Raw genomic sequence first — 12,191 nt, 5'->3', positions numbered from 1 at the left:
GGGGGGGGGTGTAGTATAAAATACGCTCTCTCCGCCAGAACATTTCACGAGGCTTCGGGCGGTCTGCCAAATTACAAATACAGTAAACTAGACTTGCCCCCGAATATCGAATGAATATCGAGATGCGGCAGTTTTTGACGCCAAGCTCACTTGCGCCTGTCTCCCAAAATAGGGCCCAATATGTCTTCTTAAAATTGTGAATGTTCACTAAGAAGCTGAGTAAACTGATGAGTCTCTTCGCTTGGGCGGCAGTGGCTACCTGAGAGTGCTCGATACGATGTGTTGACGGGGAATCAAGAAAAAGCTCTGGCTACTTTGAAGCGGATTGCCGTGGAGAATGGTGTACCCATGCCGCTGGGAAAACTCATTGCAGCCAAACAAGTAAATCCGTTTCTGCAGACCTTAATGGTCCAAATATAATTCAGCTATTTTTATGCTTTTTGATTTATGAGTGTTGTCAGACTCTTGATTTCCGCTTTTTCATCAGGAGGATCGTGGGAAGATTCGTGACTTGTTCTCGTCGCACTTCCGCTGGACAACAGTTCTTCTGTGGTTTATTTGGTGAATTGAAGAAACATTAATTGCTTTTCTCATCTAAAAAAACACATTCTGTTATGAGTAGTACTTAATGGGCACATTTAGCATAATCTTCAGATTGATGTCTCTCTTGTCCTCAGGTTTGCAAATGCCTTCTCGTATTACGGCCTTGTGTTGCTCACCACAGAGCTCTTTCAGGAGGGAGGTGCATGTGGAAGTGAGTCACTGCTTTGCTTTTGTTTGTTTGTTTGTTTTGTTTTAATTAAAGATTTTAAATTGATTATGTTTTGCACTCAACTACGTTATGTAGACAAATTCAGTCTCCTTGCGTAAAATGCACCACCTTATACTGTTGGCTTAATTATTTTAATGAGGGGAGTTAGACCAGCACCAACCACGACATTTCTTGAGTTTATATTAATGGTTATAATTAGTTTTCATTTGGAAATTTTTTTTTCTATAATTAACTTAGGACTACATCATAACATCCTAATGTTAAATGCATCCTTTTTTATTATTATTTACAATAAATGAAGTGTTAAATAATTTCATGAGATAAATGAACATCTGTATGAAGCGATATAAAACACACTCAATACATAAATATTCATTTGACCAATTTGGATGACGCACTGTGGCGGGACAAGCAGAAAGGAAGAGGAGAAGTGACCTCTGATGTCCACACGAATGCTCATTTGATGAACGGACAAAGAAAATCCTACAGACACAACCCACATCTTGCCCCCGCAGATTTGAAACTGCTTTCGGTAAAAATGGAGGACCACCAATGTTATTTCTTAATTCAGAAACACGCCTTCCATCTATACAGTAAAGTGCGTGCCAGGTGGATAAAAAAATAACTGTTGCCTGCGTAACTAGAAATGAAAGCTCAAATCTGAAAATACTAAAGGAATCACGCCACTGATAAAATCTATATGTTGTTGTTGTTTTGCTGATTTTTAGGAGGAGGATATTTAAGCGTAAAAACACAGACACTCCAGTATAATTAACAGATCTAAGCTAAAAATGTGTTGTTCTTTATTTTTGTCTAGTGTCCAGTGGTAATAAGATGGAACTCAGATGCAGCTTGGAGTGTAAATATTTGAACAGTGATGACTACAAAGACCTGTTGTGGACAACCTTAGCGGAATTCCCAGGTAACAAAAACAAAAAAGCTTTAAGATTGTAAATATTTTTCTGGATCATTCTTTTACCAGATCGCATCGTGAAAGCTATTAAAAGTTGTCTTTCAATATTCTGTTTTATTTTTGTAACTTGACTCCGTTACATAAACTTATTGAGGTTACGGGTTCATGTTCCTCAGGGCTGTTGGTGACTTTGTGGGCGATCGATCGGTTAGGAAGAAGGAAGACCATGGCCTTGTGTTTCCTTGTCTTCTCTCTGTGCATCATTCCACTCTATGGTTGTGTGGGGAGGTAAAAGGAGAAACTTGCGAATGATCTTTCTTTTTTTTTTCAGCAAATTGCCTCCTTGTCATAAAGCTAGTATGGCTTCTCATTTTTGTCACAGAGCATCCATGACAGTGCTGATATTCATTGCCAGAGCTTTCATCGCAGGAGGATTCCAGGCTGCCTATGTGTATACACCAGAGGTTAATTCCAGTCTTCACATTGACAGTGCAATGAATAGGATTAGTCCAATGTCAACCAATTCAATACGGCTGTCAAGGACAGAGAGAAGTAGTAGGACATTCACCGTGTTTTCTGATGTTCAACAGGTGTATCCAACTGCAACCAGGGCTTTAGGCTTGGGAACAAGCAGTGGAATGGCGAGAGTTGGTGCACTCATCACACCTTTTGTTGCACAGGTAGCATCTGCAAAGTTTGGCACTCTGATGTGATGAAGTGACATACCAAGTGGCCTTTCCGCGTTCTCTTGCAGGTGTTGTTGGAGTCGTCTGTGTATTTGGCTCTCTCGGTTTACTGCTGTTGCTGCCTGCTTGCCGCTATCGCGTCTTGCGCACTGCCAATTGAGACAACGGGACGAGGCCTGCAGGAATCCAGCCAGCGTCAGTGGGGCCAGGAGATGATGGGCCGAGCCTCTTCCTCACAAAACACGGGGCCAATCCCTCATTCCAGCTCCGGCTCCCAGGGCTGAGCAATGTTTGAGATTATTACAGTGAATCGTGAAAGGACAAAAAAAGCTGCAGCAGCTTTTCACAAGTCCCATCTACAGTCTACGCACTAAAGCGACTTCAGAGAGGAAGGCCCGCACAAAATGTCATGTCACTGCACTAAAGAGTCTTCATCCACCATTGCCATCCCTTTTGCCACTGTAAAACTGCAACAGAATGGCTGGAATGCATGGCATTCAGGTCTGGCCGAAGAAAGGGTGAAGGCAAGTGAGGTCTGTCAGTCTCAGAAATGGAGAAAAAAAAAGGTCTGAATCCTGCTTTCCGATGGGCAAATGAAAAGAGGGGGAACAAGCAATGGTCTAAGTCCCAACCAGGGGTGCCCCGAGGAGTACGTGAGCACATTTCCAAGCGACACGTGGAAACATTTAACAATTTCCTCGATCATCTGGCACAGCTGTGCCTAAAGCACACTGCCTGTGTGCCAACTCTAGTGTCTCATTAAAGCTCAGATGACTACTGAAAAGAAAGTAAAACTGCTATAGCAGGTCTGAATATTATTCCTGTTTAGGGTTTTGTTTCTGCTATTTAAGTTACAATGCCTGTTTAAAGGGGAATTATTCAAATTAGTTCCATTTTTTTGTGGCAAATAATATGAATCTTAATTTTAATTATTGTTTTTTTATATTATCTATTTTCAAGGCAACATATTTATTTTTATGTTTAGTTAGAGTTAAGAAGAATATCCCTATGAATTAAATGTTCATATTAAGTAAAGGAGAAATAGTTTTCATTTTATGATCAGTTGTGTTACATTTTACTTTTGGAGAGTCATCATCACGTATGACAAGTTTCACGTGTACACAAGCCAAGAAAGGTTGGGAACCACTGCTCTAAGTTTTAGAAAATACAATATGTAGCTTCAGACAGTCCAACTCAAAAAAGCCTTACAAAATACAAATATATTCTCTACCTGGTTAACATCTAACTCAGTTGTCTATACCGGTAATCTCTTTTTTTTCCATTCACTGAAAAGTAAAGAAAATAGCCAAATAAACAATTTTGTTTACAACATAATGATGATGCCCAAGTGTAAACGTGAACACCAATTTGTTTTTGTTTTGTTTTTTTAAAAAGGCAAGACATTTCCAGTCGGAATATTCGTTTATGCCATGATCAATTTTTGACAATGACAAAGGTGAAATCTGGTGACACTTTAATCAGAGTAATGAGTTCATTATGTGTGGGTAGTCTCTGACATTTCTGAAATAAGAATCAAGAAAACATGCATTGTACTAGAAAATACGTGATTAGATTGGAAGTATGGGACAGTATTGTTTTTTAGTTTCATCACATTCTACAATGCTTAATCAGCCTGATTAAAAATAATAAAATACTGTGATGAAAATACTTAAAATGTGACTATTTCATTGGATTCTAAACATCAAACAGCGTCTATGTGTACTTAATGTTTACTTTAGACTAAACACAGTCATTTAATTTGGTTTAATTTATACCTCTGTGAATAATTCATCAAATCTGGTTTTGTTTTTTTTTTTTGGAAAGAGGTGATGTAATTTTACACTTATTCTATGAGCTATGCTTTACCTGAAAAAATGAGCTGCTGGTTGTTACAGTATTAATCTAATCGGTATAAATATGTAATGTACACTGATTTTTGTCAACACAAAAAAGGTAAATGTACATCATGGCAGTAAATAATCTTTGTAAAAGAGATGAGGTCGTGTCATTGTTGATGTCAGGGATTTGTAAACTCTCTCTCTCTCTCTCTCTCTCTCTCTCTCTCTCTCTCTCTCTCTCTATATATATATATATATTTTTTGGAAGTATGGGACAGTATTGTTTTTTAGTTTCATCACATTCTACAATGCTTAATCAGCCTGATTAAAAATAATAAAATACTGTGATGAAAATACTTAAAATGTGACTATTTCATTGGATTCTAAACATCAAACAGCGTCTATGTGTACTTAATGTTTACTTTAGACTAAACACAGTCATTTAATTTGGTTTAATTTATACCTCTGTGAATAATTCATCAAATCTGGTTTTGTTTTTTTTTTTTGGAAAGAGGTGATGTAATTTTACACTTATTCTATGAGCTATGCTTTACCTGAAAAAATGAGCTGCTGGTTGTTACAGTATTAATCTAATCGGTATAAATATGTAATGTACACTGATTTTTGTCAACACAAAAAAGGTAAATGTACATCATGGCAGTAAATAATCTTTGTAAAAGAGATGAGGTCGTGTCATTGTTGATGTCAGGGATTTGTAAACTCTCTCTCTCTCTCTCTCTCTCTCTCTCTCTCTCTCTCTCTCTCTCTATATATATATATATCTCTGTACTATGTATAATTTTTTTTTAAACATGGTCCTATTTTGTTATTTAATAGTGAATAACGATTGCCCCTTACTATAATGATAATGAAATTATTAGGTTATGATTTGATCACAATTGCATCACAAATGCTAATAACAAATTCACAGGTGAGCTTTTGGTGCCTTGCCCTTTTCTTCCAAAATCTGACCAAAAAGCCTGGCTGCTTCCTCTGCACAGCCTTTGCAAATGGTAATTCCGAAACCTCCGTGGCCATAGTTGTGAATCACCTACAGGACAAGCACAGTAACTCGGACACTGAGGACCAATTCACATGTGGAATTGCGATCAGATGTTTAGGATGAATCACCTCAACGGCAGTGGTACCACACAGTATAGTCTCTCTCTCCAGTCTGACTTTACTTCGAGCTGGCCTGAGGCCGGTCCAGTCATCCACTATCTTGGCATGCTGTGTGGTGAGAAAACAGCAACAGACATAATGCAAATCAAAGGGCATGAATAAAACCAAAATTACCCAATTACCAGTACAAAATGATAAAAGAAGGAAACAGTGCTGCAGCCTAGTCCAGCATCGCCGTAAGTGTTTTCCAGTCTTTTTTTTTTTATAAATGTTGAATGGTGCCAACCCTTCTAAAACAAGGAATTCAATCACAGCTCTTTATTTCTGACAGACATCAAATGATGATCTCATTTTGAAAATAGGTGACAGGAAGTGGATACATTCAAACATTTTTTTAGCAGTTTATACATAAACAAGTATTTTAACGACACACTGTTGAAATTTTGAAAGAAAAAAATATGAGCTATAAGTCAGGTAAAATGAACAGGGCTCGTTACTTTTTGACTGCCCCTCGTATATGTCAACTGAGATGACAAGAATTGTAATAATACTTTACCCTTAGACTAGGCTCGAGCTGGCAAGCCTGTTCCCAAATGTGCTCATGGGTGGCAGAATCATTGCTTTCATTCCAGTTTCCCAACTGGAACACCCCGCCGACTGCCACGAGACGACTCCTGCAGATACAAACTTGTTGAAAACACAAAATGAAAGTGCTACTTCAAGTCACTAAAAGCCTCTTTCACACTGGCATTTTCACAGCGAAATCAAACATTGCATGCCCCAACCAGAGTGTCAAACTTAACCACGAAAGACTCACTGTCCACATCCTTTTGTGTTAAAGGTTAATTGTAGCTGATGCCATCGCTCGTCTAAACATCTGAAAGCACATTTCCAGTAAAAAGCCACTTTGGTGGGTCCTCTCATAAGGGGACAGTCGAATAAATGCCAGCTTTATTGTTAACAGGAATGCAGTGTGAAAGTGGCTTTGGACTGCTGAGAATTTGTCAGTCTCAAGTCACAAGTGCTACCCTGGAATGATATATGGTGAGTTGTAGATCTCTCCAGTGTGGGTCAAAATCCAGTGCTTCAACCATGGGGCTTCTACCTAGGAAATAGGAATATGAAGAATTAATCATTTTTCCCCTCTACCCAAATGATCCAGATAATGAGTCTCCTCACCTTTATTATCTGTCCCCGAGCTGGTTTGAGTTCAGGGTCAGGTTGGAGGTCTCCGGATCTCACCCCAGTACAGTTTATTATCACATCTGCACCATTTTTAGACAGCTGAAAATAGGGAAGGACAAAACTTTTAAAAAGGAGGAAAAAATACAGTACAGTCAAAAACTGTACCATGGCCAAATTTAGAGCTACTGTACATTTTTTTTTTTTTTTTACATTTTAAAATTTTTTTTTGTTACCGACAAAGAGGTGTTTCCTTGTTGGAAATTACACAAGGAAGTGGCTAGGAAATTGTGTTAGGGATATTGATAAAAAATATGACTTTTGTATTGTTTTTTTACATTTTAAAAATTACTCATATCCTGGAACCTGCAAGAGTTTTGGCCTGAGCAGGAAAGAAGTGACAATCTTTTGGCCTCATCCTTAAGTCCTGACATCCGCAGACAATGCTCCTGATTTACATTATTACTGGTAATGCAAATATTATTTTTATAATCCTTTGGTATAAAGTTTGCTAATTTGACTGTCAGAGTGGTTTATAGTTCATTAGGAATGGTGATTCATGTTTCAGGCATGTTTTTGTAGATACTGTCGGGCATTCTTATTCAGCCAGCCAATATATCTCTTCACACAACATCTTTGATTCGTGTGCCACTTTCTTTTGTTATTTCCAGGTAAAGGATGTCCAGTCATTCATTCATCAGAAATAATTCCCTTTATGTCCGAAGTTCTCCATAGTGTGAAGAATCTGGTGCAAAGCTCACCTCTGTAAAGGAGCCAATTTTTCTGTGATAAAATTTCACACCCCGTTTTGCCAACCTGAGGAAGACACCAGATGTACTATTCATACCAGAGCATGTGGTGACCTTTATGCTTTTTTCTCTGTTACGCAAAGCATTTGGACCAAATATCCTATTTTGTAGGGTATGTATTGTATGGGTTACTGACTGGAGTATGTAAAGTACTTTTACAGTGTTCACTAGTATACAACTTGCTGGGCTAAATCATTCTTAAAAGAAAAACAAAACATGGAATATGTAAAGGTTCACATCTTTACTGCTTTCTAATCTCAGCTTTCATCAATGAAAGTGTGGAAAGCAGTCACTCCTTGACAATTGACAATGGACTTCTTTGAGTCCATTGTCAATTGTGAAGTGTTTATATTTATTCTACTTTTTGATGATTCAGGCCCATAAAAGGGACAAGGGTGACTCAAAGTTAAAATGAAATGGAATATTGGATATGTTTATGATTTTATAGCAGACCAAATCACGACATGTCAAATTTTATGTTAAAAAAAATGTGTGCAGCTCAAAGTGGTTTATGGTTTAAGACACTAAGCCAGGGATATGAAGTGAAGTACATGAAAACACTGAGACTTTATTTGTGCCCTTATGTGCAATAACTCACCAGTCCATCAGCCAAGGTAGGTATGTTTTACCTTCGAGCATGACCGCAGTGTTGAACCACCCATAACTAAAAAAAAGATATTGGGCATTTACAAGAAACAGGTGTGTTATAAATTAACTCAATCAGTACTGTAGTACAAAAGTTTTTCAATCTCTTTGGAACAAGCCCAAAGTTCTGGAGCAAATTATCATGGTGCTTTTGTGCACACTTTGGGTTTTGTAAATAGTCATACAGCAACTCCTATTGAATTTTACTTGTAGCCAGGAAACATCTTCAGCTCTCGCTCTGTGAGTTGTCTGAAGCCCAGGACGATGTCTTTAAACATTGGCTCCTGCGCAGAAAAAAACAACACTTGGGTAAAGACCGATTTTAAGGCCAGATCTTTGTCTATTGCACCATCCTACGCATAAACTGATTGGCAACTGTTCTACGGCTTGCGGTTTTAAAACGTCACCATAAAATCTCAGTTAATGGTTCATGAGTGTTGCTGACATTTATTTGTCAAAGTTACATCATCAGACCAGCCTGTAACTAGATATTCCTTTAGAATGTTACACTTAAAAGTACATTCATCTTCCATCCATCCATCCATTTTCGAATACGCTTATCCTCATGATGGTGCTGGAGCCTATCCGAGCTGTCTTCGGGCAGTAGGCGGGGGACACCCTGAACCAGTTGCCAGCCAATCGCAGGGCACACACACAGACGAACAACCATTCATGCTCACAATCACACCTAAGGCCAATTTGGAGTGCACAAATCAACCTGCCATGCATGTTTTTGGAATGTAGGAGGAAACCGGGTTACCCGGAGAAAACCCACGCAGGCACGGGGAGAACATGCAAACTCCACACAGGAAGGTCAAAGCCGGAATCGAACCCTGAACATATGCACTGTGAGGCCGACCTGCTAACCAGTAGATCACCTTGCCGCCCATATTCATCTTTTTATCTTAAATTACTATGACCACCAAATTTTGGTTTCTGAGTTATTTTTCTTATTGTCAAATACAAAGCTTTACTCACAGGCATTGGTTTTGTGCAGAGGTTGTAACCGGACTGGAGGAAGAGACCCATTTTTACACACTCTGGTGAACGGAGACAGCTCACCAAGTAGTCAAAGGTCTGTTTACACCATTCCCTGAAGGTAAGGAGCATGCAGAATTGAAACAACATTTTCAAGAGGAATAAGAGTCAAAAAGATTACACACACCTCTCCTGACCATTGCCCTTGTCATTGAAATAAGGCTGCCATAAGCCTGCCGCTCCATCACTGGTGGTCAATGGGGTGAAGCGGTCTGCATACACCTCAATGATCAGTGGGGTGACAATGGAGTGGTACTGCTCATAAATGCTCTGCGCTGTGGAGAGACCGATCACTCCTGCACCTATTACGGCCACACGCATATCTGAAATAAGAGAACAAGAGATACCTTATGCATTACACAGTTACAGTGGAATTCCTAAGTGTAATTCAAGTGGTACAGATTGAAGTCAGCCACAATAGCGCGTGTTCCCATTTTGGTCATGGGAGCCTATCCCAGCGGACTTTGAGCTTGAGGCGGGGTACACCCTAGACTGGACTGCCACTCAATCACAGGGCACATCCAGTGTACATAAATACCCACCCAGACTCACATTCATATTTTGCCATGACATGCTATTGTAATGGATGAGAAGAACATACTGTCCTGTTCAAACGCCACACAGGAGAGGCTGAGCTGTGATTTGAACTTGTCATGACAGTGAGGCAGGCGTGGCTGACCCTTTTACACTGTGCTGCCCTCATTTAAATTATAAACAATGTCAAAGGTGGTTGACTGATTAGCATGTCCGCCTCAAAGTGCAGAGGTCAGAGTTCGATTCTGGGCTCCGTCCTGTGTGGAGTTTGCATGTTCTCCCTGTACCTGTGTGGGTTTTCTCTGGTTATTCGGGGTTCCTCCCACATTCCAAAAACATGCACGATAGGTTAATGGAACACTCCGAATTATCCTTAAGTGAGATTATGAGTGTGAATGGTTGTTTGTCTATGTGGGAGCATGCAGAATTGAAACAACATTTTCAAGAGGAATAAGAGTCAAAAAGATTACACACACCTCTCCTGACCATTGCCCTTGTCATTGAAATAAGGCTGCCATAAGCCTGCCGCTCCATCACTGGTGGTCAATGGGGTGAAGCGGTCTGCATACACCTCAATGATCAGTGGGGTGACAATGGAGTGGTACTGCTCATAAATGCTCTGCGCTGTGGAGAGACCGATCACTCCTGCACCTATTACGGCCACACGCATATCTGAAATAAGAGAACAAGAGATACCTTATGCATTACACAGTTACAGTGGAATTCCTAAGTGTAATTCAAGTGGTACAGATTGAAGTCAGCCACAATAGCGCGTGTTCCCATTTTGGTCATGGGAGCCTATCCCAGCGGACTTTGAGCTTGAGGCGGGGTACACCCTAGACTGGACTGCCACTCAATCACAGGGCACATCCAGTGTACATAAATACCCACCCAGACTCACATTCATATTTTGCCATGACATGCTATTGTAATGGATGAGAAGAACATACTGTCCTGTTCAAACGCCACACAGGAGAGGCTGAGCTGTGATTTGAACTTGTCATGACAGTGAGGCAGGCGTGGCTGACCCTTTTACACTGTGCTGCCCTCATTTAAATTATAAACAATGTCAAAGGTGGTTGACTGATTAGCATGTCCGCCTCAAAGTGCAGAGGTCAGAGTTCGATTCTGGGCTCCGTCCTGTGTGGAGTTTGCATGTTCTCCCTGTACCTGTGTGGGTTTTCTCTGGTTATTCGGGGTTCCTCCCACATTCCAAAAACATGCACGATAGGTTAATGGAACACTCCGAATTATCCTTAAGTGAGATTATGAGTGTGAATGGTTGTTTGTCTATGTGTGCACTGCGATTGGCAAGCAACCAGTTCAGGGTGTACCCCCACTACTGCCCGAAGTCAGCTGGGATAGGTTCGAGTTTGCCCACCGCCCCTGTGAGGATAAACTGTTCAGATGATGAATGCATGGATGATGTCAAAAGACACAGGATGTATTGTTTGTACTTTATAGATTTCATTGTACAGTCAGTACTGACTAAACCATCCATCCATCCATGATCTGAACTGCTTATTATGCTTACTATAAAATAAAAATAAGAATAACTGGCTGGCAACCAGGGTGTACCCCGCCTTCAGGTCTGACAGATTCCAGTGTGGCTGCGACCTTTCGTGAGGATAAGCAGTTCGGATGGGTGCAATTTCATAACACAAGACGAGTAATGCAGCGCAGCACAGCAACAAATCGATCAAATTTCGTGCAGTGGTTGTTACTGCTTAAGTGTAGACTATGCAATAATTAACAAGCCTGATAACGTCTGTGCACCTGAAGTAAAACACAATAGATTTTAGCACATTTCCCTTGCTCTGCAACAGTTTGGATATCCCGTAACTACAAATTAACGCTGAATGAAACTAGTCTTATACAGTACTGAAGAAACCGACATACTATACTAATCAATCAGTTTCATGAAGTTCGCAACCAGAATAAACAAGCTGTCTCGGATTCCTACTTGCAAATCCCCCCAAGGGTTAAATTTAGCATTTCTGCAAGTGTTGCTTTTCACTTGGTGCGACATTTGTCTTCGCATACGCAAATACACAACTACATAAGTGATTGCGAAAGGCATTGAATCGCACAAACAAGGTACTGTACCGTCAGCGAGGAAGCCGATCAACGATCACAAAGTGAGTGAAAACACTAACAAGTGCTTCAGACGTCTCAGATTGAGGGGCGGAGTCTATCTACGGGCACAGTCATTCAATGTATTCATAGCTGCTATGGGCAGATAAATCTTCAGCGACGATATTAATACCACACTATTTATATATATTCCTATTTCTACTGTTTTTAAACAAAATATATATAATACAATTGTATACAATTTTTAGGTTTTTACTGAAAATAGACTCCGAAAAAGTCTATCTTTCAGAGTCTCACTTTTATTACCACTGGCAGTCTGAAATCCTTTTAAAAGAAAAATAATGCTTAGTTTTGAGTGACACTGGTAGAAGTACATAATTTATTTTATGGATTGTCTATGTGTATATACAGGTACGATTTTTGCGAAGGGTGACCCATCCAGGGGCATCAATCACCAGACGACTTAACTCCGAGCATCACTGGAACACACAAACCCCTCTACCACGATAAAGTGACGGATCGGGGAGGGAGTGTATACAAACCTATCAATAAAAATTG

The 12,191-nt window shown here is 40.0% G+C and overlaps 2 protein-coding genes across 4 annotated transcripts in view; one reads left to right on the top strand and one right to left on the bottom strand.

Annotated features, from left to right (window-relative positions):
* The window catches only part of svopa (SV2 related protein a), a 10,194-nt gene extending 7,258 nt beyond the window's left edge, over positions 1-2,936 (top strand). The window contains exons 10-17 of one of the 2 annotated variants that reach the window (XM_019862579.1): positions 253-381; positions 488-561; positions 678-754; positions 1,590-1,694; positions 1,862-1,973; positions 2,068-2,149; positions 2,276-2,365; positions 2,440-2,936. In XM_019862579.1, the coding sequence (XP_019718138.1) occupies positions 253-381; positions 488-561; positions 678-754; positions 1,590-1,694; positions 1,862-1,973; positions 2,068-2,149; positions 2,276-2,365; positions 2,440-2,655 (885 nt within the window). In that variant the 3' untranslated portion in view covers positions 2,656-2,936. Of the gene's footprint in view, positions 1-252; positions 382-487; positions 562-677; positions 755-1,589; positions 1,695-1,861; positions 1,974-2,067; positions 2,366-2,439 lie in introns of both variants that reach the window. The other variant, XM_019862572.1, reaches the window with a different exon arrangement.
* A 2,060-nt stretch (positions 2,937-4,996) lies between these two features.
* Positions 4,997-11,754, bottom strand: dao.2 (D-amino-acid oxidase, tandem duplicate 2). 2 transcript variants are annotated; one of them, XM_019862898.1, is made up of 11 exons: positions 11,646-11,754; positions 10,016-10,211; positions 8,946-9,060; positions 8,175-8,251; positions 7,921-7,986; positions 7,275-7,329; positions 6,511-6,615; positions 6,360-6,436; positions 5,888-6,005; positions 5,341-5,439; positions 4,997-5,260 (listed from the first exon to the last, which is right to left on the bottom strand). In XM_019862898.1, exons 2-11 carry the CDS (start codon positions 10,207-10,209, stop codon positions 5,135-5,137), a joined length of 1,032 nt encoding a protein of 343 aa, XP_019718457.1. In that variant the 5' UTR covers positions 10,210-10,211; positions 11,646-11,754; the 3' UTR covers positions 4,997-5,134. The 2 variants fall into 2 exon arrangements, with proteins under 2 accessions (XP_019718457.1, XP_019718458.1); XM_019862899.1 differs by lacking the exons at positions 10,016-10,211; positions 11,646-11,754 and adding an exon at positions 9,133-9,366.
* Between the last annotated feature and the right edge of the window lie 437 nt (positions 11,755-12,191).

Source organism: Hippocampus comes, unplaced genomic scaffold (genome assembly GCF_001891065.2).
Source record: "Hippocampus comes isolate QL1 unplaced genomic scaffold, H_comes_QL1_v1.1 scaffold147, whole genome shotgun sequence".
In the NCBI taxonomy this organism is placed as follows: Eukaryota; Metazoa; Chordata; class Actinopteri; order Syngnathiformes; family Syngnathidae; genus Hippocampus; species Hippocampus comes.
The sequence above is the reverse complement of the archived record's forward strand: the minus strand, read 5'-3'. Positions and strand labels throughout refer to the sequence as shown.

What these genes read in the sequence shown, in the direction of transcription:
- dao.2 (XM_019862898.1), bottom strand. Translation starts at nt 10,209, where the DNA reads ATGCGTGTGGCCGTAATAGGTGCAGGAGTGATCGGTCTCTCCACAGCG. An exon ending in CTCGGGGACAGATAATAAAG is followed by an intron (nt 6,437 to 6,510) that starts GTGAGGAGACTC and finishes CCTATTTCCTAG; the next exon opens with GTAGAAGCCCCATGGTTGAA. An exon ending in TCACCATATATCATTCCAGG is followed by an intron (nt 6,006 to 6,359) that starts GTAGCACTTGTG and finishes TTGTATCTGCAG; the next exon opens with GAGTCGTCTCGTGGCAGTCG.